Raw genomic sequence first — 25,076 nt, forward strand, 5'->3', positions numbered from 1 at the left:
CCTTTCTGGGTTTTGATTATTTAGAAGCATGGAAAAGAGTTTATTTTCCTCTTCTTTGCAGCAGTATTTTAGGTGATTCAAATGTGCCCTCAAGTCTCCCATATTTGTCATGCTAAACTTTGAATAGGAGCAGTGATTTATTAAAATAATGTAAATATCTGTATTTACATAAATATATGTATTTAGCCAGTCACCTGGTCTGAATCACTTCATGATTATACAAAATAGTTTCATTACTACAGTGTAGAAGTTAATTAACATTGGGCTAATATTTAATTACTGCAATTAATTTCTACTACAACTTTTATATGGTTATTTTATAAACTTATTTATATACTGATTTTAGAAACTGATTTTACCCTGAATCCAACAGGCTTTATAAACTGAGTTGAATGAGGATTTGATGCCTTTTAAAAACCTGAGCTTCAGGCTTAAGTTCCCCTGGAGTCAACAGGCTCTAAATACCCACATCCTAGAGCTAATTTGAACATCTTATCAGTAAGGTGACTTCTGTCAGAAAAAAAATGCTAAAAATAAAACTCAGTAGCATTTAAAAGGTAACCACAAAATTTCACAAACCTCTGCTTGTTTTTTCAACTTTCATGAGAAAGGCTGGATGAAAAAGTCAATGGGATATTGTGAAAGAGATGCTTCTGTGAAAAAAATATTTGTTATATCAATTGTAAAACCTTCAGTTTTACTATTGAAGTTTTTTTGACAACTTGTCAAGTTTCTGTATGAGGCTGCTTTTACCAGAAAGACAAGTGCTGACCATAATTAAGCTTAGAACATCATTATCTTCATTTCTGCTGTGTAATCACTGTGTTACAGTCCCCCATCACCACATGTGATCAATGCAGGACATCTGAAAACTTAGAAAACCCCATAATATGCTCAAATAACATTTATTGGTGAGTGCTGTTTGTTCTTGAAAGACTCAACCATTCCACTCCACAGACAGAGTTGTAAATGGCACATGGAAATAAGTAGCCTTAGGGCAGCTCTTTTCTGGACCCCAAGGAATAGAACTATGTCCCTCTCTTGAAGGGTGATGGCCATTTATCCATGAAAACCTACTGTCCCAAAAGAGGATTTTAAGTGATTTTGCTGTAAGTTACCCAACAGGAAATTGCATTTTCCTTTTCCCATCTAATTCCATGCAGTATCCAACAGAAGCAGTTTTTCCTGAGGTGAATGGAGAACTGATCTTACACAGAAGGCAGGTGAGCTCCTCCTGGAGTGAGGAGATTTGCTGGGAGCACTGGAACAGCATGATACCTAACAAGAAAATTCCCTATCCTAAAGGTCACATCTACCTAGGAAACAATGAAAACATCACATTGCAATATTAATTTATTAGAAGTTACTAATAATGGAAGTACTCAGGGGGTTAAGAAGGAAATTTTGCTGAGTTAATGGCAATGTGAAGTTAAGTTCACTGAGGTTGTCAATGAACTGAGTGTGAGCCTGGTGTGTGCCACAGGGGTGTCTGAATCAGAACATGGAGGACAAGGTAAGTGTTTGGTGTTTGGAGGTCTTGGCCTGATCTAGCCTTTCCAAATTAAATTATTATGTCATGCGAAAATCTCCAAATAGTCCTACTGCAATATTTTCCCCCATTGGGAATTGAACATTTTCCATCACCACCCCGACATGTCAATGTGAAGCAACCAAAATGGGAGAATTTTGAATTCTAGCAAGAAAGCAGGATCTTCGTGCTGGGCAGGGAGGACTCTGGGAAGCAGTGACGTGAGGGTCCCCATGGCCTCTGTCCCTGATGACCCAGTTCTGCTGTGATTTATGTGGGCTCGCAGCTGCCCTTGCTCCGACCCCAGAGGAGCTGTGTGGGAAGTTGGTGTCTCGGAGCCGCGGCGTGGCTCTGCCGAGTGTCTGGAGCCCGGGCTGTGCACACAAACTGATAAATAGGGAAAGGCCTGCTGGGCTGCAGCTGGAGCAGAGCTGGGACCGGCACGGGAGAGGAGCTCCCTGCAAGCACCGTGAGTATTTCATTCCCTTCTCTGCATGCTCTGAGGTTAGAAACTGCTGCTCAAGCTATAATTCAGTTTGCCATGTGAAAATATTCCAGGCTTTTTTCTTCTTTACTTCCTTTTTTCTTTATTTTTAAACATCTGACTAAATGAAAACAGCAAATGTGCACTTTTAAATCTGGTATTTACTACTGCCAAGGGTTTGTTCCAACAGTACTTCATTTGACACACAGATTGAAGAAAAGCAACTTTTAAATTCAATCATTTTTTTCCCTTCCCAAAGTACCCAGAAAACTGTGAGCTTCAAGCAACCTCTAACCTCTTACATTAGAATGTATAAAAATTATGCTTTTGAAATAATTATTCATGGAATAACAATTCCAAAGGAAAATGTCAAGATTATTGCAATGTAGTCTATTGGTAAAATAAGCCAGTTCCTATTATGTTTATTATATGGAATATAATAACCAGGAAGGAGCACATTTAATAAGAAGAAAAGTGGCATTTCTTCAAAAAGGAGCTTTTGGGAGCTTCTTGGCACATTAAAACCAGGAAGAGCCGAAAAACCTTTAATAATGCATGTAAGCTGCATACAGGATCAATCAAGTGATCCTACAATTTCCCCTGCAAAATCATTCTTTAATTAAGCAGTGATTACTTAATTGCTTGAGTGAAATTAAATAGATTAGCTGGCATCACACCTACTTGGCACTGACTATGCTCAGTTACATTTTTTTTCAGTTTTTGGCTTAAATTTTCACAAAATAAAAAAACAAGCTTTGCCTTCCAGCTGCAAGCAAAGTACAGTGATTAAAACTGAGCCTGAAACATACTCTGAGTTCCACTACGTGACCACTAACGTGGCCCAAGGTGTACCAAATAGATGGTGAAGACCTTCAGCTCGAATTCCTAAAATTCCCTGTAAACAAGAAATTTCCCCATGACTCAACTGTCAAAATATTTACGATAGCAGCTAAAGCACTGTCAGTCCCAGCCTCTGAAAGGGCTCCCTGTAGCTTTGCTACATGAAGGATGTTTTGTATCCCAATAAATTTGATAAGTTGATGATATGTTGCTTTATGATATGGGGTTTTATAGCAATAAAAATGATAAACCCCACATCTTTCACCATAAATAGAAATAAATAGATGTACAGTTCAGATTCTAGTCTGAACGTGTACATTCTATTTATAGTTCTACTTTACTTCTATCAATCAATGGCTTTTTTTTTTTCTTTAGTGGATCCCATTTTTGATAAGTTGTCAAGCCTTTCAGTTGGGACTAATAACTAAATTACCAAGCCCTTGAACCAACATGTTGTGGTTTATACTGAACATTTGTAGTTCAGAAGATGAGCACTGGCAAAACTAAGCCTGTAAAAGCACAATTTCAAACGTGCTTAAGCTACCTTGAGCATAGGTCACCTTTTCCAAAAAACACCATTCCCCTCACCTGCTCAGGACTTCACAAGTGAAAATGCCCAGCAGTAGAAGGAGAAGCAGGAACAGCATGTGCTTTACACAGATGACATTTTCTGTCAGCTCAGTCTCTGTGACTGAGGGCTCAAGGCTCCCACCCTAAGACTGTTACTGCTTGGGATGCTACAAAATAAGTAATTTAAAATTCATCTTTTGTTCCCAGTTGTTTCTGCTTTTTAGGCTAAAGACCTTTATGCATCCTCTCTCTGAATGTATTAAGATTTTTGCTTCCTTTTAAAGCACTCATGCACAAGTTATATTTGGAATATACAGAAAAGAGAAAAAGGGACACAAAACATTTTGTTTTGGGAATGGCACTGCTTCAACTGCCCCAAACATCCAAACCTGTTGCTCCATTCTTATTTCAGCTTTGTTCCAGTCACTGCTTTGGACATTACACCTGGGCATGTCTGGTACCTTGTGTCAGGAGCTTCACCATGCTGGGCACGTGCAGAATTCCCTTGCCTGGCTAAGGTTAATGAGTGTCTGTGAGGGCTGGGGAAGTTCCATGAGGTGTGAGGGGTTTGGGATGGCCACAGAGCTTGGGGAGAGCAGCACATGGTTCATGGAACCCCAGGGACTGCAGCAGTTTGGAGGAGACCTCCCTGCTGCTGCCTCACTCACCAGGGGGGAGGCAAAGGTTGGAAAACACAACTCTCACAGTCACTCATAAATAATCAAAACCTCCCTGGCCTAGGAAATGAAGTTCCTTCCCTACATATCTTATTCTCTCTTTTTTTTTTTTTTTTTTTTTTTTTGGCTTTTTTGCTTTAAAAATCCCAATGCTTTGTTTGATCAGAAGAACAAGCTTGTCAACACTAAATTCTCAAATGTCAGAAAATGAAACAATGTTTATGCATGTCTCATTCTAAGACACTAGAGCATTCCTCAGATAACCATTAGATTTATTATTCCCACTGTTCTAACATCCTCTTAATTCTCTTAATTTAAGATTTCAGTTTATGAAGTCCAGCCTAAGCTGGAAATTTTGTAGGTGCAACTGGTTACTGTTATTAGCCACAAAAATTAGTAAGAAGGGCTGAATCCTTTCTCATACAATACTAAGCTGAGGAAACTTTGCCTAAGGAAAATCTGCTTCCAAGTTTTAGAATGTTTAAGCACTTGACCACCTTACATTTGGTACTTCATACTCCCAATATACTGCTTTTATTAGACTGGATCAGTGTAATTTTTTAATCTACTATTCAATTATGACTTTTATTTGAAGAAACCACAGGAATTCAGAAACACATTTCTTCAGCAAACACACATTTTTGGGAAAAAAATGTAGACTTTGCCCAGGCCAAATTGATCTAACTGATAAGACCTCATGATTCAGTGACTTATTTTGCTCTCAAACAAATATTTACTAGGAGAGATAACAAACCCCCAGCATTCCAGCCTCACTGCATCCTTTCACCTTCTGCTGACAACACGAAGTGAAAGTGGTCAGCCCCAAAGCTCTGTGCCCTTTGGGGGAAGGGATCTGTGTTTTACCACTCAGGACTTCAGATTCCCTGGGGTGATTCATTCATTGTCTCAGCTGCAGCAAGGTACAGGTACAGCACAAACCCCTTCCTTCAGGGAGAATCTTTAAACCAAACTTGCTGTAAATTCTGCAGAGAATTCTGTTGAAGGAGTTGGATTTGCTGTATTTTCCAAATCCTTCCATGCCTTTTTCATCTTTTCTATCCTTTCTGTCTGCTCAGGGAAAGCCTGTGAGTGGTTCATGGGCAAATTGTCTCTTACAGCCCTTGCTCAGTGGGCATCAGACTGAGCAAAGATTTAACCTGTGGCCACATCCCACTCATGCAGAGGGACAAGGGGGCAAGGAAAAGATTCCTACTTACTCCTCTGATGGCTACTCTGTTAGCTCTCAATTCTGAGCAACACCAGAGGTTTGCTGTAGGTGTGTAAACTCAAACCCAGCTCATGCCACTGTCCATACAGACTTTTTTTTTTCTCTAAAACTCGTTTAAGAGTTTTTAAAGCACACTTCTTCATAACGTCTCTAAATTTGAATTTATAAGCCAAATAATTGAAAAATGAGTTAAGTTTTGAACTCCATGCACAACAGCTCTTCTCACCATGTCACTGTGAGCTCTCAGTGCACTTTGTTATTGGGAATGTCAGTGAATCCAGCCAGGAGCCCAGCTCCTTCAATGACCAAGGAACAGTGGAAAGCTCTTTAGAGGCAGCACATCCTGTAGGAAATCAATATTTTGGTCTTCACTGAAAACTTTACACCGTTAAAGGAACACAGTAGGTATAATTCAGGCAGTGCTTAAGCTGGGCAAAGTTGAGTTTTAATGCATAAATGAGTACTTACATGATGAAGAACAGATATTCCATGCTGGCCTTTCCATGCCATTTTCCTTGCTTCAACTCTGCATAAAAAGTGAATGAAATAAACACAGTAAAAGCCCATCTTTGTGCACAAACAGGACAGCCTCACATATACACCAGAGCAAATGATCCAATTCCAACCCGAAGCAAGTTTTTTTCTATCTGTTAAGCTCCTTTTAACCTTCTCTGAATTAAAGAATTTACCAGTCCAATTCCCCCACACGGTTTTGTGTAAAACTCAGAGCAAAACATTTCTAACTATAGCTTGGAAACTTAGGAAAGAATTTTACCCTGAATCTGTAATATCAGGACACTCAAACATTTTGTAGTCTCATTGAGGGTGTTGTGTGACTTCACACAGACATCTGATTTTCTTATGATCTGAAAACTCTGCCATATCCTGGAGTTTTCTGGCTCTGTGTATAACCTTCCCAGCAATTCTTTCCCACTGGGTGTTTCTCTTCCTTTCCCCTTTCCCAGGTTGCTTTTTAGAGGCTGGTCTCACAGCAGAGTGGATGAAGCAGTGCAGCTGGGAGCAGAGCATGGCCAACACGTTTGTCACCGTCCCTGATGGGTACGGCCTTCCCGAGCCCATTCAGTACTACGGTGAGTAAAGCAAGTTTTGTACTCTGGAAATGCAGCAAAATGAACTCCAGGGGGATGTTTTTTTTTATTATTATTAATTTTAATTTATCTTTAATGCACTTGAAAGCTCTTACCAAGCTCCTACTGAAAGTGTATGGAAATCTATTACTGTGTGCTCATACAGGCTTTTGAGCACAACGGGATTATTCTGACTGAGCATTCCCTATAAACATCCCCAGTTCTGTCTCCCTTTGACCTGCATGGAGAAGACACAGGTTTTATTGCACTATTCCAGATACATTATAAATAGATAACGCCTGTCCTATATCTTATGTAACTATAATTACAATAACTAATTTGATTCTGGAAGACTAAAGGCAGAACCCAAAGCCCACTAAAGGGGAAAAAAAACAGTTTTAAAAAAATCTTTCCAATTTGTTTTATAGAGATTTTTTAATAATCCCAAAGGAAGAATGAAACATGATGCATGTTGCACAGGCTTTCTTTGGTATAGCTGTGTGTATTTAAGGGAGGCTGGATAAAATTGAAATTCAACAGACAGAAAGGCAGGAAGAATCTCTCTTTGTAATTCTGTACCTACATTTTACTAAACTAAAATCTCATAACTGTAAAGAAATGTGTGGCAAAATACTAAATAAAACAAGTCTCTACTTTTTAGTCCTCTGAAGTCCAACTTTAAGACCCCTGTCACAGTATTTTTTAGTACTCTCTGATTTCTACACAATTTTTCACAGACCTTTGTGCAACGTTTTCAAAACGATGTCTCCGATATGTATCAGTAACAAACACTTTATTCATTAAGAAATTCACTTGTGGAAGGTATTTGACTGTAGTGTTGACAGTTAATAAAAACAACCCTTAAGTGTAAGATCTGAAGGCAACTGTGCCATCAGTTGGCAAGTGATATTCAATTAATTACTAACACTATGCAGTGTCACACGCATGACATTGCCCAAACTGCTACTGAGCCATTTTTGCTACATTTCAGATTTAACTTATGAACATTACAGGTTTAAATTTAAATAGAATGTGTCAGATTGCACCTCTGAAAGCACGTTCCTCTATTATTTATGCTACTAAATCTATTTTTAAACCTTGGAGCAGCTGATGTTGAGATGTTCTCCAGGTTTTCACTCCACTTTCGATCTCCCCCGGAACAGATGTTTTACCGGAGCACATCAACTACCAGCTGCAGGACACGGATTTCCAGGCTGCCCCGTACTGCCAGTACTCAGCAGTGCCAGTGCCAGCCCTGCCGCCCCAGCCCGGCCCGGCCCCGTACGGCTCCTACAGCCTGGAGCCGCCGTATGATGGGCCCTGCGTGGGCAGCAGCTGCGAGCTCAGCAAGGGCCCCTTCCTGGCTCCCCACGGCGAGGACGGGGGGTACCAGGGGCTCAAGAGGCCCAGGTTAAACCACTCGGTGAGGCTGAAGGGGCAGGAGGAGCTGTGCGTGGTGTGTGGGGACAAGGCCTCGGGGTACCACTACAATGCCCTGACCTGCGAGGGCTGCAAAGGTGAGCGGGGACACGGGGCCTCGGTGCCACCTCCCAGACAGATTGGGCTGGGGTTAGAGCTGGTGTTACCGCAGTGGCTTTTAATTTATCTAATGAACCCCCTATCTAACCCTCTTTCTCCAAATTCACATTTTTGTAGCATTCTTTGAAAAAATATTTTCACAGTCTGTATTTAATACGAGCACTTCAAGCATCTCATTTTTGCATTGATGACTCACTAAAATAGTGTCAGCTTAAGCAGGTGCTGGTTTTCGCATGAACATTTCTTAAAAATTTATTTCAATGTTATTAATTTCACTTGTGAATAAAAGCAAGTAGAAATTACTTGCTAATCATATTTTAACTTGTTGCTATGGGAGCTGTCTCATGAGGGGCAGCTCTGATCTCTGCTCCCTATGACCAGGCACAGGACTTGAGGGAAGGGCTGGAGCTGTACCAGGAGATTTAGGTTGGATATCAGGAAAAGTTCTTCCCCCAGAGGGTGCTGGCACTGCCCAGGCTCCCCAGGGAATGGGCACAGCCCCTCCAGGAGCATTTGAGCACTGCTCTCAGTGATGCACAGGCTGGGTTTTGGGGCTGTCTGTGCAGGCTCAGGGGATGGACTTGGTGATCTTTGTCCCTTCCAAATCAGCATATTCTATGATTCTATGTACGGAAAATGTTGATTAATACCAGTCAGAAAGAACCAGACATAACTATATTTTTAAAAATCAGATTTAAAATCAAGGTGAAGTTTCCATTTGAAAAACCCAACGATTCAAACCCTTTTAAATACCTGTGTGAGATAAAGTTCCTTCGGTTGCCCCAGCCATGACCTGGTCCTCGTTCCCAGGCTTCTTCCGGCGCAGCATCACCAAGAACGCCGTGTACCGCTGCAAGAGCGGGGGGCACTGCGAGATGGACATGTACATGAGGAGGAAGTGCCAGGAGTGCCGCCTCAAGAAGTGCAGAGCTGTGGGAATGCTGGCAGAATGTGAGTGCTCCTTCCTGCTCAATTCTTCTCTAGTCACCACAGATAAAACCTTCTCCAAAGTCAGTCCCTCCCCGATGATGCTGCTCTAAGCTTTGTTTGGCTGTAGGAAAATTTAACTTTGGGGATGGTGGCACCTGTAGCATCTTGGTGTGCAGAAGCCAGCAATGCTTGGGAAGTACCCCCTCACCTTAAAAGAGCTGTTGGTCAAAGACAGTACAAGGAAAAAAAAGGAAGTACTAACAAGATAAGCTAAATATCCTAAGTTTTGTCTGGATAGCAGAGAGCAAATCAGATGAGCTTGACAGTTTGAAGGAAAAAATGTAAATAAAAATGACACAATGGGCTTTGATAAAAAATTCTGATACCTGTGTGTCATAAAGCCACAAGGACAAAGATCCCTGCAGACCCTCAGGCCTTTGGTGGCTACTGAACATCAGCTCACCTGATAAGTAACACACAGCCACATTCTCTAGGACACATAGCTCATTATAGGTGACAGCTTCTGTGATGCAAGACTGGAGTTATCTCTAAAAAAAGTGATGACTTCAGACTGCAATTAATTGAAAATGCAAGCACTGATGGCCACTTCACACCTCACAGGTTTGCTGACTGAAGTCCAGTGCAAGTCAAAACGACTCAGGAAGAATTTCAAGCAGAAGAGCAGTTTCCTTTGCAATATAAAGCTGGAAGATGAGGGACTGAATAGTAAGCAAGTATCATCTACAACAAGATCTGGAAAAGTGGGATATTTTTCTATTTAAAATATCTCTTTTTATCACTTACTCTTAGTCCAAGTCATTGTGACTCGATTGGTTTATTTTTTTAGCAGGTCCCAGAGAAGATGGAACTTACTCCAGGAGAACATCAGCTTCTTGACCACATCGTAGCAGCACACCAAAAATACACAATTCCTCTTGAGGAAGCCAGGAAGTTTGTAGGTATCCAGCACACCCAGCCTGCATTGCTGAGTCACTGTTGTACTCTATCTTGGCTATATCCAATGTGTAAATACTCCTTTGCAGCTACAGGAAACTGCAAGTCCTGAGGAAAGTTTCCTCCACCTGTCTGAGACAGCCGTTGTCCATGTCCAGGTGTTGGTGGATTTCACAAAAAGACTCCCAGGTGAGTTCCTTCCTTTGGGGAACATTAGAGGAACCAAATCAAACTGATGGCATGAACCAGAGAAAAATACAGACTTTAAGAAAAGGCTTTAAACTGATTATTTGTACTTCTAACTTGCCATTTATGTGTCATGAGGACAACCTAGAAGCTTTCAGTTCAAAACTTTGCTATGATTAGATTTCTTCTCCATTTCTGACATGGAGTAGAGACATTTTCTGGAAGCACGTGGACTTCAAAATACAACCTTGAAGGAATTACTATCTCCCCACATTCTCTGAAATCCAATCTGAGTCTACAATTTATCATAGTCACCAAAGGAAAAAACAGATGTTTCTTCAAAGGAAAAGGCAGCACAGAAGGGACCAACCAGGTGTTCTTATTCATATTTTTCTTTCATAAAGAACGAGGGAACATGCAATTAAATTCACTCAGTTTCAGTGTAAAGTTGACAAAGTAACATTTGACAGGGAGGGTGATAACTTTTCTTTGTAAAACTCTGACAAAGGTCAATCACCATATCTAAAGCAGGTATTTGATGTAATTTAGCATCTCTGTGGGGCAGAGCTGAAGGAAGGGGTGAGCTGTCTGTTTTCTTGTGTTACATATCCTGCTTTGATCAGTTTTAAGAAAAAAATCACCAGAGTTCCTTTGCTCTTGAATTACAAGTGCAGACAATGAGCTTGTCAAAAGAGGAACGCAATTTCTAAAAAGAAACTAATGTAACAATTAATGGACTATCCACAGTCACTAAACAATGCAGCAAATTTATCAGGTGTTAGGCCTATATTTATCAGATATTAGGAAAAATGTTTTCATAACCCCTTGCTTAGTCCCAGATTTTTTACTTCTGTCTTCCTGTGAATCTTTTAACACTGAAAACTGCTCCCTCTTTTTTTTTTTTTTCTTTTTAATTGACTAACCTGCAAACTAGCAAGAAAGATCCCAAGTCTTTGGTACATGCATCATTTAACTATGGCTCCCTCTTTCCAGTAAAGATATTATTTTTTTTTTTTTAATAATCTTTTTCACATGATGTTGGGGGCTTAAAGGCAGCCCCAGCCTTCCCTGATCCTGAACATGCACCTTTCTCTGCAGGGTTTGAGAGTTTAGCCAGTGAGGACCAGATTGCTCTGCTGAAAGGGTCCACAGTGGAGGCGATGTTCTTGAGATCAGCCCAAATTTACAACCAAAGAATGAGCGAGTGCCAGCCATCAAACAGTGAAAGTAGGTCTGAAATAGCTGACTTGCATCATTGTGGGGTGAGGGGATGATATCAGTTATAGTAATTACATATTATGCATTGTGTCACATTTAACACAAGAGACCTTGATCAATAAAAACACAAGCAAAGAACTTGGATCCAGATGCCAAAAAGGATTTTTTACCTCTGTGGGTCTGGAAAAAAAGTCACACATTTTCAGCAATGATACAGACAAATATTTAAGATCACTTTAATCTTGACTGGGAACTGTCATCTGCCTTGTTCCAGGTCATGTAAGACTTTCTGATCACGGGACATGTTGTCATGTTCAAAACCTTGATAAAAACAATATTTATTCCATGGAAATGTGTCATAATAAAGAGAGACCAACTTCTACTACTACCACAGGTAATGGAGGTCTCAGAATGTAAACACTGTGAATTTTTTTCTTTACTGGCCCTATTTTTCTTACACTGAGCTACATTGTCCTTATGGCCACTGTTCCAGCTCCTTGTCTCCCTCTCCCTTTCCTTTTCCTCTCCCTCTCCTTTGAGCTTCTCTGGCATTACCTACTCAGGTATTACACAGTGGCATGACATCCTCATGGCAGAAGAGGTGTCTTCATGCTTGCTTATATCTTTTGAGTAATATATAAATTCAAAGCTCCATGGTACAACTGCCATGCAACTTTTGTTATTATTTTAGCAATTAACATTGTTTTCACAAAGTTAGTTAACTATTTCATGCAATGGAACAGCCCCAAAAAGATTCACAGAATCACAGAATCATGGAATGAGTGAGGTTGGAAGGGATCACAGTGGGTCACCTGGAGCCACCTCCCTGCTCCAGCAGGGTCATCCCAGAGCACATGGCACCAGCTCATCTCCAGATGGGTCTGGAATACCTCCAATTAGAGAGACTCCACACCCTTTCTGGGCAATCTGTTCCCTCACAGGAAAGTTTTTTGTCATGTGGAACTTCCTGAGCATCAGTTCCTGCATGGTGCCATTGCTGGTCCCTGCAGACAGGGACACCCAGGCCTGAGGGCCCCTCTCAGCTGGGAATCCTCTGGAGCCGACAGCCCAGCTCCCTCAGCCTTTCACAGAATCATGGAATCACTTATCTTGGAAAAGGCCTCTAGGATCACAGAGTCCAACCGTTCCCCATTTCCTCCAAAAGAGCTGCCCCAGCCCCCTGAGGAGCTCCCCAGCCTCGGCTGGACCTGCAGCAGGAGCTCCGTGTCCCTTGTCCCGGGGGGCCCAGAGCCGGGCACGGTGACCCCATGAATCAGGGAGGGTCACCTGCACCCTTCGGGCAAAGAGCATTTGCAACTCTTTCTGCGCTGAAATAACATCCTCGTTATTCTGCACATTTGTTGGGGGTGTTGTTGTTGTTGTTGTTGTTGTTGTTGTTGTTGTTGTTTAAGCAAAAAATGTCGGGTTTTTTCCATTTCCCAGGCATAACTGAGGAGTTCATCACCGCCCTGTTCTACTTCTACAGAACCATGGGGGAACTCAAAGTGACCGAGACCGAATACGCTCTGCTCGTAGCAACAACAGTGTTCTTTTCAGGTAAGTTGGGAAGGTGACAACAAGCTGTCACTCGCCCCGGGTGAGCTCTCACTTGTCCCCTCAGGGGCGGCGGCGCCGACCGGACCCTGCGGGGCGGCGGCGCCCCGAGCATCCCGCTCACCGCTCTCTCCGTGCCGCCGCTCTCCCGCAGACCGCCCGCTGCTGAGGGACAAGCGCCACGTGGAGGAGCTGCAGGAGCCGCTGCTGGGGATCCTGTACAAGCACTCGAAGCTGCAGCACCCGCGGGACCCGCAGCGCTTCGCGCGGCTGCTGGGGCGCCTCACGGAGCTGCGCTCGCTCCGCCACGCCCACGCGGGGGCGCTGCGCGCGCGGGACCCGCGCCTGGCCGCGCCGCTGCGCGACCTCTGGGACCTCCACTAGGCGGCGCCAAGGCCGCCGGCCCGCGCGCCCCTTCCCGCCTCGGGCGCGCGCCGTCGTTTCCCGCCCTTTTCGCCCTCCCTCAGCGGCCGCCCTGAGGTGCCGGTGCCGCTGTCGCTGCCGGTGCGGGTGGTGGTGGCGATGTCGCTGTCGGTACAAGTGTTGGTGTCGGTACCAGTGCCGGTGCTGGCATCGGTTTGGGTGCCACGCTTAGTGCCGCTGTTAGTGCTGGTGTCGATGTCGGTGCTGGCGTTGCTGCCGGTGTAGGTGGTGGCGGTACAAGATGCCGCTGTTGGTACAAGTGTCGATGTCGGTGCCAGCGCCAGTGCTGGTGCCGGTATCGGTTTGGGTGCCATGCTCAGCACTGTTGTCAGTGCTGATGCTGATATCAGTACCGGTGCTGGTGCCAGTATTGGCTTGGGTGTTATGCTCAGCGCTGCTGTCAGTGCAGGTGCTGATGTCGGTGCCAGTGCTGGTGCTGGTATCAGTTTGGGTGCCATGCTCAGTGCCGCTGTCAGCGCTGGTGCTGATGTCGGTGCCAGTGCTGGTGCTGGTGCTGGTATCAGTTTGGGTGCCATGCTCAGTGCCGCTGTCAGCGCTGGTGCTGATGTCGGTGCCAGTGCTGGTGCTGGTGCTGGTATCAGTTTGGGTGCCATGCTCAGCGCTGCTGTCAGCGCTGGTGCTGATGTCGGTGCCAGTGCTGGTGCCGGTATCGGTTTGGGTGCCATGCTCAGTGCCGCTGTCAGCGCTGGTGCTGATGTCGGTGCCAGTGCTGGTGCCGGTATCGGTTTGGGTGCCATGCTCAGTGCCGCTGTCAGCGCTGGTGCTGATGTCGGTGCCAGTGCCGGTGCTGGTTGTCGCTGCTGGTGTCAGTGTCAGTGTCAGTACCAGTGTTGGTGTTGCTATCAGTGTTGGTGCCGGTGTCATTCGGTCCTAGTATCGGTACCAGTGGCGATGTCGGTGCCGAGTGTCAGTGTCACTATTTTCCCTAGGCCCACCAAGAAAAGCCCGATCAAACGGCTCGTGCAGCCGCGCCCGAGCGCCGGGCAGGGCCCGCGGCCAAAGCTGGTGAGCGCTCGGTCAGCGAGGCTGTGCCAGGTCAGAGGGGCCACTGACCACCCCCAGCCTGGCCACAATGGGCCGGGGACACCCACAGGGACATGGGGGCACTGATGGGAGCCCCTGGCACAGTCCTGAGCCAAGCACACACATCTCAGCCTGTTCACGGCCAGGTTGGACCAGACTTAGAGCAAGCTGGGATAGCAAAAAGTGTCCCTGCCCATGGCAGGGGGGTGGCACTGGATGAGCTTCAAGGTCCCTTCCAACCCAACCCATTCTGTGGTTCTATGTGTGAAATTTGCTGAAGTATTTTCTCTGCAGACTGCCAAGATTGGTGCTGGAAGGAACATCTTTAATTTCAAAGACTTCTGCTGTTATTCTCTATCAAGACTGAAGGAAATCATCTTTTCGATCATCTGCGCTTTGTTGTAACTGCACATCACCGATGCTAAATCCATGTTTGATGTGGGTGATCCAGCAGTGAGCAGTGGGATGCTTGCACTGGCTTTGAAGTCCTGCTTACACCAGACCAAATGTGCAGTGAAAACGTTCTGTCACCACACTGAGTTATGTGAATTAAACAAATTATTGTTTCATGTTGAGGTTCCTTAAAGAATATATTTAGATTCAAATGAGATATTCTGACAGGAGATGAGTTACATTATTTATCCTATTTTTTTGTGACTTGAAAACCTTGTAAAATGGCATTTTCATACTAAAACATAGTCAGATGTGGTGTTTAAAATTACCCATGGGGGTAAAGAAAAAAATAAATATCAACTACTGGACTTTAAAGAAATATTTTTGCTTCTTGAATCCTTTATCATGCACCTGTGCACAGACAGACAGCAGCTGATGAATTCTCCTCATCAGAACCTTCCACTCTGGTCACAGCCTAAAAAGTAAACTACAAAACACCAGTGGTTTGAAAAGCCACTGTGAAATACAAAGCAAGCAAGTTCCAAAGCCATTACCAATTTTGGTAATTTCAAATATTGAAGGCAGTTGATTTATGAATTAAAAAATGTAATTTCATGTTAGCTGTAGTTTTTTTTAATTCTGGATTTTATAATCCTCTACAAATCTACCCATAGGAAACTAACTTTTACGTTTGTGCAGGAGTTTAACAAATGCCCAGGTGATGATTTTAATTTGCCATTCAGTCCCTGTACTGTGCAAAATCACTGATTCAGGTAAAACGAAAATATATTTTACCTTGCACATTCTTTAACATTTTAAAATATTGTCGGGTTTTAATATTAATGAGTGTTCTAACAGTTTAGTAGCTGTAAATGTTAAATACGGTTTCACTGTTAGTTTTTTAAAAAAATATGTTAATCAAAATCACTTCATAGTTCAGATACTATTTCACAGCAAGTAAAACAGCTCTTAAGTAGAAGAAGTCAGCTATGCATCAACTCTGCTTAATCTAAATTCTTAGGGCCTCTTAATTTGTTCACAAACAGTTCCTCAAGTATTATTCAGTGGATATTTCAAGGCTAAATAAGAAGGCAAAGGAGAATAATAATTCTCTGTTTCCTGTTTACAGCTGAATTACTTAGAGGAGACATTTGTGATTCAAAGAACATGCCTAGAGACAAAACTTTAAAAATTATGGTGATTCCAAGTTTGTAGTTGGTTTCTTTTTTTTTTGTTTTGATTATTTTTTCTTTTGTTTCTATTTATTTGGGTTTTTGTTTGTTTGTGGTTTGGTTTTGTTTGTTTGTTTTGTTTTTCTTTTAAAGTGCCTGGGAGAACTGTAAGTTTTAATCAGAATAAGATTTAGGCACTTAAATATCTTTGTGAAATTGGTTTTGAATAGTCTGTTGAAAGGTAGAAGGATTGAAGCCGAAGTATTCTTTGGAAAAATGAAATAGATTATCCCAGTTGCACTGTCTGGCATTATCTATAAACAACACATTTAGTGGAGTGGTTTCTCCAGAATTTAATTCTTCTCACATTGTCTTCACCAACTGCTTCACTACAACTCAGCAAAGCTCATTCTTTTCAGCACTTCTGTGTTTCCCAGATACAAAATGCTGTTTGCTGCTACAAAAAGGAACTGATTTCTTGCCATTCTCCTCCTGATTTTCATATCCCTGAGGACTAAACGTTAGTCCTGGCAGCTCCTGAAGTCCAGCCAGGACTGCAGCGTTCGTGTGGTGCAGCCAAGCCCAGGGGGAGTGGGGACATCACACCTGAACCAGAGCCTGTCCCAGCCCTGCTGATTTCGGATTTCACTTCTCTCTGGCCATGGCTGAAGGCACTGGGGGATTTTCCTCTTGTGTTTGTCTCCTCCTTGTCCCGCAATGTCTGTTCCTTCAAACACAGCAGCTGCACCAAGAGTCAAACTTTGGTTTTTAATCGTGTACAAATCATGTTCCTAATCATGTTCCATCCTCTGTGGAAAAGAATTTACTCTTGTGATGTTTTGAAGAGATAAACAGGTATTTATAACATTATGAACTAAACAGCATTTGAGATTAAATTGTGGAACTTGTTTTAATCGAGTGTAGAAATAATGAATGAATTGTACTCGAAACTCTACAAAGAGACTGAAAAGATCAAGCAGTGGAAATTGGCTGTGGAATCAGAACTAAACCAGAAAGAAAGTGCAAGAAAATAGAAAGGTTATTGAAGCACAGCATAAAGACATTCAAGAACTGCAGGACAGGATAGTACAATATACACTGAACAGATGAAGCAAAGAGAAAATGCTTCTCAATTTAGCATGACAATATTACTAATACAATTAAATACTAAAGAATGTTGCATATTGATTTTTGCATTGAGAAAATGATTATTCCGAGCAGGGGTGTGCACCTGTCCTGTGTGAATGTTTGGATGAAGAAACTGCAAGTGTTTTGGTTGCTGGTAAATTATTGATTTTTATTCTTCCTTTCCTGCAAAAGATGACTCAGCATGGAATACCAGATAAAACAGACTTCTGTCTTCTGATGAACAAAAATACTTTTCCATGCAAGATTTGAGAAACAAAAGTGTATTCCTAGAATATTTTTCAATAACGATGTAGTTCCCTATTTGTTCACTTTGAAATTAGTTTGAACATGAAAAACTCACTTTAAAACTGGAAGATGAGTAAGTAATCCAAATTTATTTTTATGAAGCATTTTTTGTGCTGACAACAGTGCTGGCATGAACAGGTATGTTTAACTGTTTTATTGTAAAGGTCACTACATTGTTAATCCTCAGGCCCAGGAAGTTTGTGCATTCCTGTGACACATATTATGGGTTTTTCTCTCTTTTAGAAGCATTACTTTGAGATTTCTGTGGTCACTTCACAGAGAAGTCCAGCAAACATAAATGCTCTTCAATTCTGCTGTTAATTCTGTTGGAATTTGTGTTTTGATTTTGGAGAACTTTCCCAAGACTTGATCAATATTTGGCTAAGACCAGCCACTTTATTTAACTTGAATTCTGCTTATTAGACACAGGGACAAATGAAAGTAGAATCTGTCCTTTTTCCTTTATTATCATGTTATTCTTATTCTGTTTGATTTCAGCTCTAACCATAAAGAGTGATGAAAAAGATGATTTAATAGGAGAAGACATCAAGGCTCAGCTGCAGGACTCACAAAATCAGTTTGCTGACTTAATAGAATCAAAAAGTAAGAGTTCACTTTGCTACAGTAAAATATAATTGCTTATAGAGGTATAGAAAACAGGATCATGACAATTTTACTCTGTTACTAGTCAGCAGCAGAATTTTGGGGCATTGTAGGCCTTATTTTTGTCTGGAACAGACAAATGATGTGGGATCAGGACTGGAAGGGTAGTTTTTAGGACAACTCAACCAGTGAGAACTTTTGAAGATTACAAGAGGAAAACACATTACTTGAGTTTTAAACACGTATAGTTAGGTTCCACTGAGGAAATATACTTTTCAGAACCTGCTTTTCAACATTTTAAGCAATTTATACTAAAAATATTTATAGCATATAATACAAATATACTTTTCAGAACCTGATTTTCAATATTTTAAGCAATTTATACTAAAATATTTATAACTATAATACAAATATGTTTGATCTTTGTTAAAATTGATAAATATATGTAATACTATATTTTAGTAGCTTTTTAAAGTAAATATCCTATTTTTTTAAAATATAAAGGTGAATTGAAAATTCAGTTCTGTAAAGATAAATATTGAGCATTTACCTCTTCTCTTCTGTCACACCTGGGGCAGAGTTTTACCTTTAGCATTTTTATGATGCTGGGTTGGTACCTTTCATCCTTGACACTACTGCAAAGGCTCTGGATTGTCTTTGGTGCCAATTTGTTGTTTGTTTGTTTTTTGGTTTTGTTTTTTTTTTTTGTTCTGCTTTGCCCTCAGCACAGTGATTGTGTATCTCAGACTAACAGAAATATCTAGCACTTTCCAAAGAAATGAAACCAAATCCAAAGGGCTCTATCATCTGAAGCAAACAGCAAATTGGATTATGAAGCATTTTCAGACCATAAATGGAGATTGCTGGCATATGATATGCAACAAAGAGATTTGCTGTTTTAATCTGTGGTTGGAAGGAAATGCTGCTGCTAATCCTAGGAAAGAAAGAGAAGAGCAGCCTGTGAATCTATAAATTTGAGAGATGAGAGCTGTGTTTCAGGCTGTTACAGAGACTGGAATAGGCAGAATAGCTTTGAAAATTCAGCAGCCACAGACTGTTTAAATGCAAAACCTGGCAAAAACACTTGTTTCTATGGCAGCATATCAGGATCTTATTTCCTTTTATCAGTGGAGGGCTGGAACTGGATGGAGTTGGAAATAATTCCTCTACCAGAATACTCATCTTTCAGAATATGATTGCTTTTGTCTGTTTTTCATCAGCAGAGCTTCCAATTATTGGTTGTTTGCAAGTGTGGACATGTTTTTATTTTACTATCTACAGCTGCATATTTCATGGAAATAAGAGTGGGCCTGCTCTGTAAGTTTTCTTTGTGTTGTACCACTACAAGGGGCAGAGTGAGCAGGAATAATGTCTGATAACTTCTGACTGTTCCTCCTTTTATTTTAGGCATTGGTCAGTGACAGAGAATCCTATTAAATTACTGTTACATATGAGCTTCTGGTATGCACTGAATTTCTGTAGCCCATTACGGAGACTCCTGGGGAATGAACCCAAGGTTTTTATAATTACTAAATTCTATTTAAACATATCACTTGAAGCACTTCCTGTAGAACATCAGCACACCATCATTCACTTAATGAAGGAGTAAAATCACTGATGTCAGGGATTGGTTTGGTTAACAGAAAGGTTAAAGATAAATAATTAACAGTCTAACTGGCTGTTCCAGAACAGGGCTGCAAAGCTGGGCTATAAAAGCACATTAAAAATTTCTATCACTGAGTCTCTGCAGGTCAGCAGGAGGGCAACCAAAGAAACAGATCCATAAGTATCAGACTCTGGATGATGGATTTTAGGAAACTGTATGGAAGAAGACTCAGGCACTCACAAATTGTGACACTGGACTTTGTTGTCCTGCACAGTCTTTTGTCTTGCTTCTCCCTGTAGCTCATGGGATCTCACTCCCATCAGAGAGCTCAGTAATGAATGATCCATGGTCACAGCCATAAGGACAACCCAGGAGGTTTTCTGCCAGCTTGGCAGTTTGTGTAAATGACTGAAGATACATCAATATCACCCTTTTGATGGGCAGGATAACAGTGCCAGCAAGGGAAGGGCAGCAGCCAGGAGGTTCTGTGACCATATCAGCATGGGGCTGAGCTGATAAGCAGCTCTCACACTGGCCCCAAGCTCCACTCAGAGTCATTTATTGCCCTTCCAGACAAATGGATTTTCACTCTTAATACCTGGTCAGGTATTTCCCCAATGCACTGCAGAGTGTTCAGAGGTTGGGTAAAAACCTTGCAGTGCATAAAGGCACCTCTGAGATTAAACCAACGGCTCCAGTGGTTGATAATTGCCAGCACCCAGTATCCCCACACTGGGATGACAGCTCCAAACCTTCCTGACAGGGGGGCTCTGCACAGATGGAACCAAAGACATTGCATCTGTGCAATTGCTTTAACAACCAAATTTGTAATCACTGCAAACAATGAAATTGGGTTTGTGTGGCATGACCTATTTTATGTAACATCAGTAATTACATTTTCATCCGTTAATTCTTTATTGCTCAAATCCTGTCTCAATTTTCTGTTATTTTACCTGGCTGGTGGAGAGTTACCTGGGTCAACACTTTTTCCTTAAATATTGCCATTATATTAGCACTTTCTTTTAATGTTTTGAAATTTCCTCAGTATTCCAGACTTCTTGTAATGAGCATTAACTAGCTAATAATGTAGAGTTTAAAATATTTTATTCCTTATATTATTTATTCAATAATTTTTGTTGCAGATCTGTGTGTGGTTGTTCAGTCACTATGTTTTCAAAAGCACAAGTACTTGCTGAAGCCTTTGCACTTACTCTGCATCAACAGCTTGTCTTCATCTTGTAATGTTCCCTGACTTTATTGTTGGCCTCTGGCCTCCAGAAGTCTATTTCCTACTCTTCAGGTTCCTGTGCAAGTTTTCTGCATTTTCTCACCTCAGACAGATATTGTTGTTAGTTTTCCTCTATTTTTGTTGCTATAGTTTTTTATTGCTGCACTCTCTTTTTCATCTTTATTATGACTTTCAAGCCTTGTTACAATTTGCTGCTGATGTTTGCAGACATCTCACTAAATCTTATTAAGGCAAATTCTTAAACCTTTTTTTTACCCTAATCTCCCCCTCCTCCTGACACCCAGTTTTCTCAGCTCAGAGAAATTGGCACTTTGAGGCAGCAAAGAGTACATGTCCTCACACTCTGACCTGCTCTCTGCCTATGTTCTTACAAAGGATGTTGAGACATTTAAACCTGGCTCGGGTGGTCTCCAGGGTGCACAAATGCAGCTCCAACTGCCTAAAGCTGTGAATCTTTAGAGGAAAGAATCAGCTGTGCATGCAAGGCTTACATGTCATATTTTTCCTTTAAGAATGCTGGTTTTTAATTCTTACTGTGATCATTTTTTGTCTTCTCCAGGTTTTAGTTTTATGAATTTTTTCAGGTTCTTTGTGTCCTTTGAAATAGTGCCTGTATTTCCCAAGAACAAACATTCTTTTCTGTGGTTAAAGCTTCAAATGACCAAGCCCATACACACGTATGTAGTGTGTGTGTGTGTACAGTGTATATATACACATTTACATTATCTGTGTGGGATTGTGTTGTGTATACGGAGTAAACCTGAATGTTTGTATTCCAAATATATCAGAAAAATACAGAGTTAATAACATACTGGAGTAGTAGCAAAGTGAGCGTTACTCTGCTGTTGCTAAGTGAGATGGACAAAAATAAAGAGTACAATTAATACTCTGATGTCCCTAAGCCAGAAAGAGGTTTAAATAGAATTAAATTATATTTCATTCCTGAGAAATTATATGGTAGAAATTAACCCAGAATTAAAGACTCCATGAAAACAGAAAGCATTTGGCTGGTCTTAATTGAACAAAACCTCCACTATGTTATCCTAAAAATGCTTGAAAAATCAGTACAGGACAAAGACTTATGTGCAGCAGTCTGAAACCACAGGAAAAGGTGACCCTGTTGTACAGGAATTAGCTGAACACCAACTGGATCACTCCTCCAACAGCTCAAAGTAACCACGTTTACCACCTCAAACTCATGTTTTCCATGCTTCTCATGGCTATGTAAATCAGGAATGTGGTTGACCTGCATAAGACCATCTGATCAGATGACATCCATCAGATCAGATTACAAACAGGAGTTAGGTGATGGCCTGTTCCCAGAGCTGCAAGGAGGGGCTGACACAGAACAGTGGTTTTGTAGACCACTTCTCCCTCTTGCTCCCCCAAATGTGTTTTCCCCCATCTGAGGACATTGTTTCATTGGTATTGATGCAATATTTTGTTTCTTACTGTGCTGTGAGGAGTGGTTTTGAAAGTTTTTTCCCTATCAATCAGTATTCAGTGAATTGCTTGTTGCTTCAATGTTTGCTGAGAAGGTTCCAGGCCAGACAGTTTCTGAATGTGCTTTGCTTGAGCAGGTCAATCAGTCTGTGCCAGGCTGCAGTGCCATGGGTTTGATTTCAGATTTGTTGCTTCATGGGCACTGCACAGACTTAGAGAACACCAGAATGGTTTACGTTGGAAGGAACCTTAAAGCTCATCCCATCCCCTGCCATGGGCAGGGACACCTTCACGATCCCAGACTGCTCCAACCTGGAGCACTTCCAGGGCTGGGACAGCCACAGGTTCCCTGGGCACCCTGTGCCAGCATCTCACAGCTGTGCCTGGCAAGGAGCAAGCAGAGTGAACCAGATCTCGTTAAACCTTAGCAAAACACAGGTGTAAAATTCAGCAGCTGTGATTCTGGAGGACTCCATATCCATGCCAGCCTTCCTGCCATGGTCTTGCTGTCCTATGGACCAATTAAATTAATCAATAATAACAACTTTTTAAAAGCACTGGCTAGTTTAAAAGCCTGAGGAGGGAATGACTGTTAATATAATTAGATTTCCAGCTCCAATTTCCAGGTTAGGATATTATGGACATGTTTGTTCCTATCGCATTTGCTTTGTGGTTCAGTATGAATTTTCAATAGATGACTTTGTGATAAGAAAGCAGCAGTTCAGATGCAATTACGTAAACAGTAAGATCAGCCAGGAGAGTATAAAGCACACACAGAGCTTGTGCTGGGTCACTGCCTCTCCCAGCTCAAGGCAGAATCAGGTTCCTGTAATAGGGAAGAATTCTGCTGACAAGAGGTTGGTCTTTCCAGACTGGTGCTGTTGCAGCTACAGGGTAAACCAGCCTGTGAAATGGATGGCTTTGCTATGGGAAACTGGCAGCTGGAAGAGACTAGAGGGTGATGTCCAGATGTTGGTATACACTGTCATTTAAAGTTTATCATTTAGAGGCTCTAGAGTAGTTCCTGAAATTGTCTTGGAGCTAATCAAGGCTTTGTTCTCGGGATCCCCCTGCAGGTCTGAGAAATGAGGTCAGCACAACAGACAGATAAAGCAGGATTCATTAAGTGGAACTCTTTGCTGATATTCTTTATTGTAATTTGCTTGAATTTTTTGTTTAGTTCTTGGCCGTGTTCCCATCTCATCATGCCCCCAAGCCACTGGAAATTGAAAAATCCAGTTTTATGCCTGATATGCACAGCCTTGTCTTTTTGTCTCTTTAACATTTTATAAGATGCTTTCTTTAGAAAATTGTTTTAAAGTGGTGAGATTATTTTATTATCTCTGCTTAATGCTAGAGCTCATGTTATATTATGTGTCACACTTTCATATCTTTCAGCTCCTCTTGTTTGTTCTATGCCAGGATTTTATCACTCACAAGTGAGAAAATCCATGTAATACACTTTAGCGGGGGAAAGTGAACTTGTTCTGTGCTGTTAATGGCCTCTTTGCCCTTGTTCTCTGTTTAATGGTCAGTATTATTTCAATAAGGACTGAGACTGGAAAGAAATTGTCAGGCTGTAGGTAGAAACGTTAAGATTACTCCAGGTCTGTGGCTGTCCTGGCTGCTCCTGTCACATGCTGAGGACATGGCTGGAAGGTACATCCCATTTTACCTGTGCCTTGCTCTGTTTGTTTCTTCTCCCCCATCCAGCATGAGTCCCTTCTTTGTGCTGTCTCTCCTCTTTGGGCTGATTTTCGGACAAACAGCGTCACTCTGTGCTCCTTCTGAGTACACAATCCATGTGGAGAAACGGGAGTGTGCCTATTGCCTGGCCATCAACACCACCATCTGCGCTGGATTCTGCATGACTCGGGTACGAGGTACAGATGTTTCTGTAACAGCCACCCCTGCAAACCAAGGCTCTCTTCTCACAGAAAATAGTGTGCAAATGAGCAAACTGTAAAAGAGTTTATCACAGGCAGATAAACTGCACCATCACCTTGCTTTTAAGTTAGCTTTTTGCAAAGGTGTGGGTGAAAAATGCCAAGCCTCTGGGACTATGGAGTTGATAACACCAGTGGCACAACAGAGACCTGACTGCTGCTGCCACTGCAGAGCCTCTGTGGGCAGTTGGAACAGGTGAGGGGCAGATTTTATTGGGTCACTCTAAATTAATGTAAATAACTTCCGTAACTTCTGCTCCCACTGCTGCTATCTCAGCTGGCTGTGGGAACAGCTCTGCAGCAGCCACACCACTCCACACAACTTCACTGTTCCACGCAGCATTTTGAGTTCCAGCTTGGGCAGCAGGGAGCCAGAAGAGATCACAAAGCACAGGGAACACTCTGAGCCATGTGGATTAGTTAAACCATAAAAACAAGGGAATGTGCCTGTGTGGGGAGGAGCCCCAGTCACAATTAGAGCTCTGAACTCAGTAGTACCAGAGCTGGGCTCAGGTATGAGTTTTGGTCTGTGCACCTCACAGGATGTTTCTGACACACGTGTGCTTCAGTGAAACACCACATTTCTCTTCTCTTTGTAGGACAGCAACGGCAAGAAGCTGCTTCTCAAGAGTGCTCTGTCCCAGAACGTGTGCACCTACAAAGAGATGCTGTACCGGACAGCGCTGATCCCGGGCTGCCCTCACCACACCATCCCCTACTACTCCTACCCCGTGGCTGTGAGCTGCAAGTGTGGCAAGTGCAACACTGACTACAGTGACTGTGTCCGTGAGAGGGTCAGGACAAACTACTGCACTAAGCCACAGAAGCTCTGTAACCTGTAAAGCTTTCAGTGGGATGTGGGTGAAATGTACTGCTCTGCTCACGCCTCAACAGAAATAAAACTGTTTCCTATTCGGTTTGCAAACTGCTGTGCACAAAGATTTATTCTGAAGGTGTATCATTAGTT

The 25,076-nt window shown here is 42.1% G+C and overlaps 2 protein-coding genes across 4 annotated transcripts; both read left to right on the forward strand.

The window, feature by feature from the left end:
* Positions 1–1,656: 1,656 nt before the first annotated feature.
* Positions 1,657–15,035, forward strand: LOC110473085 (bile acid receptor). 2 transcript variants are annotated; one of them, XM_085561384.1, is made up of 11 exons: positions 1,657–1,997; positions 6,293–6,418; positions 7,579–7,932; positions 8,765–8,905; positions 9,506–9,645; positions 9,732–9,839; positions 9,928–10,027; positions 11,123–11,251; positions 11,517–11,636; positions 12,686–12,799; positions 12,951–15,035. In XM_085561384.1, exons 1-11 carry the CDS (start codon positions 1,778–1,780, stop codon positions 13,178–13,180), a joined length of 1,782 nt encoding a protein of 593 aa, XP_085417510.1. In that variant the 5' UTR covers positions 1,657–1,777; the 3' UTR covers positions 13,181–15,035. The 2 variants fall into 2 exon arrangements, with proteins under 2 accessions (XP_085417510.1, XP_031362820.3); XM_031506960.3 differs by having other exon boundaries at positions 9,735–9,839.
* Positions 15,036–17,748: 2,713 nt separating this feature from the next.
* TSHB (thyroid stimulating hormone subunit beta) lies at positions 17,749–25,076 on the forward strand. Of its 2 annotated transcripts, none has more exons than XM_021535328.4 (3): positions 17,749–17,865; positions 23,877–24,039; positions 24,709–25,076. In XM_021535328.4, the coding sequence occupies exons 2-3, from the start codon at positions 23,878–23,880 to the stop codon at positions 24,949–24,951; spliced, it is 405 nt and encodes a 134-aa protein (XP_021391003.2). In that variant the 5' UTR covers positions 17,749–17,865; position 23,877; the 3' UTR covers positions 24,952–25,076. The 2 variants fall into 2 exon arrangements, with proteins under 2 accessions (XP_021391003.2, XP_085417516.1); XM_085561390.1 differs by lacking the exon at positions 17,749–17,865 and adding an exon at positions 22,628–23,020.

Source organism: Lonchura striata, chromosome 26 (genome assembly GCF_050655825.1).
Source record: "Lonchura striata isolate lonStrDom1 chromosome 26, ASM5065582v1, whole genome shotgun sequence".
In the NCBI taxonomy this organism is placed as follows: domain Eukaryota; kingdom Metazoa; phylum Chordata; class Aves; order Passeriformes; family Estrildidae; genus Lonchura; species Lonchura striata.

Coding starts and splice junctions, on each gene's coding strand:
- TSHB (XM_085561390.1), top strand. CDS start 22,749: ATGACTGTTAATATAATTAGATTTCCAGCTCCAATTTCCAGGTTAGGA. Junction 23,021..23,876: donor AAGAATTCTGCTGACAAGAG/GTTGGTCTTTCC, acceptor TCCCCCATCCAG/CATGAGTCCCTTCTTTGTGC. Junction 24,040..24,708: donor CTGGATTCTGCATGACTCGG/GTACGAGGTACA, acceptor TTCTCTTTGTAG/GACAGCAACGGCAAGAAGCT.
- LOC110473085 (XM_085561384.1), top strand. CDS start 1,778: ATGACCCAGTTCTGCTGTGATTTATGTGGGCTCGCAGCTGCCCTTGCT. Junction 7,933..8,764: donor GACCTGCGAGGGCTGCAAAG/GTGAGCGGGGAC, acceptor CCTCGTTCCCAG/GCTTCTTCCGGCGCAGCATC. Junction 11,252..11,516: donor CCAGCCATCAAACAGTGAAA/GTAGGTCTGAAA, acceptor GCCTTGTTCCAG/GTCATGTAAGACTTTCTGAT.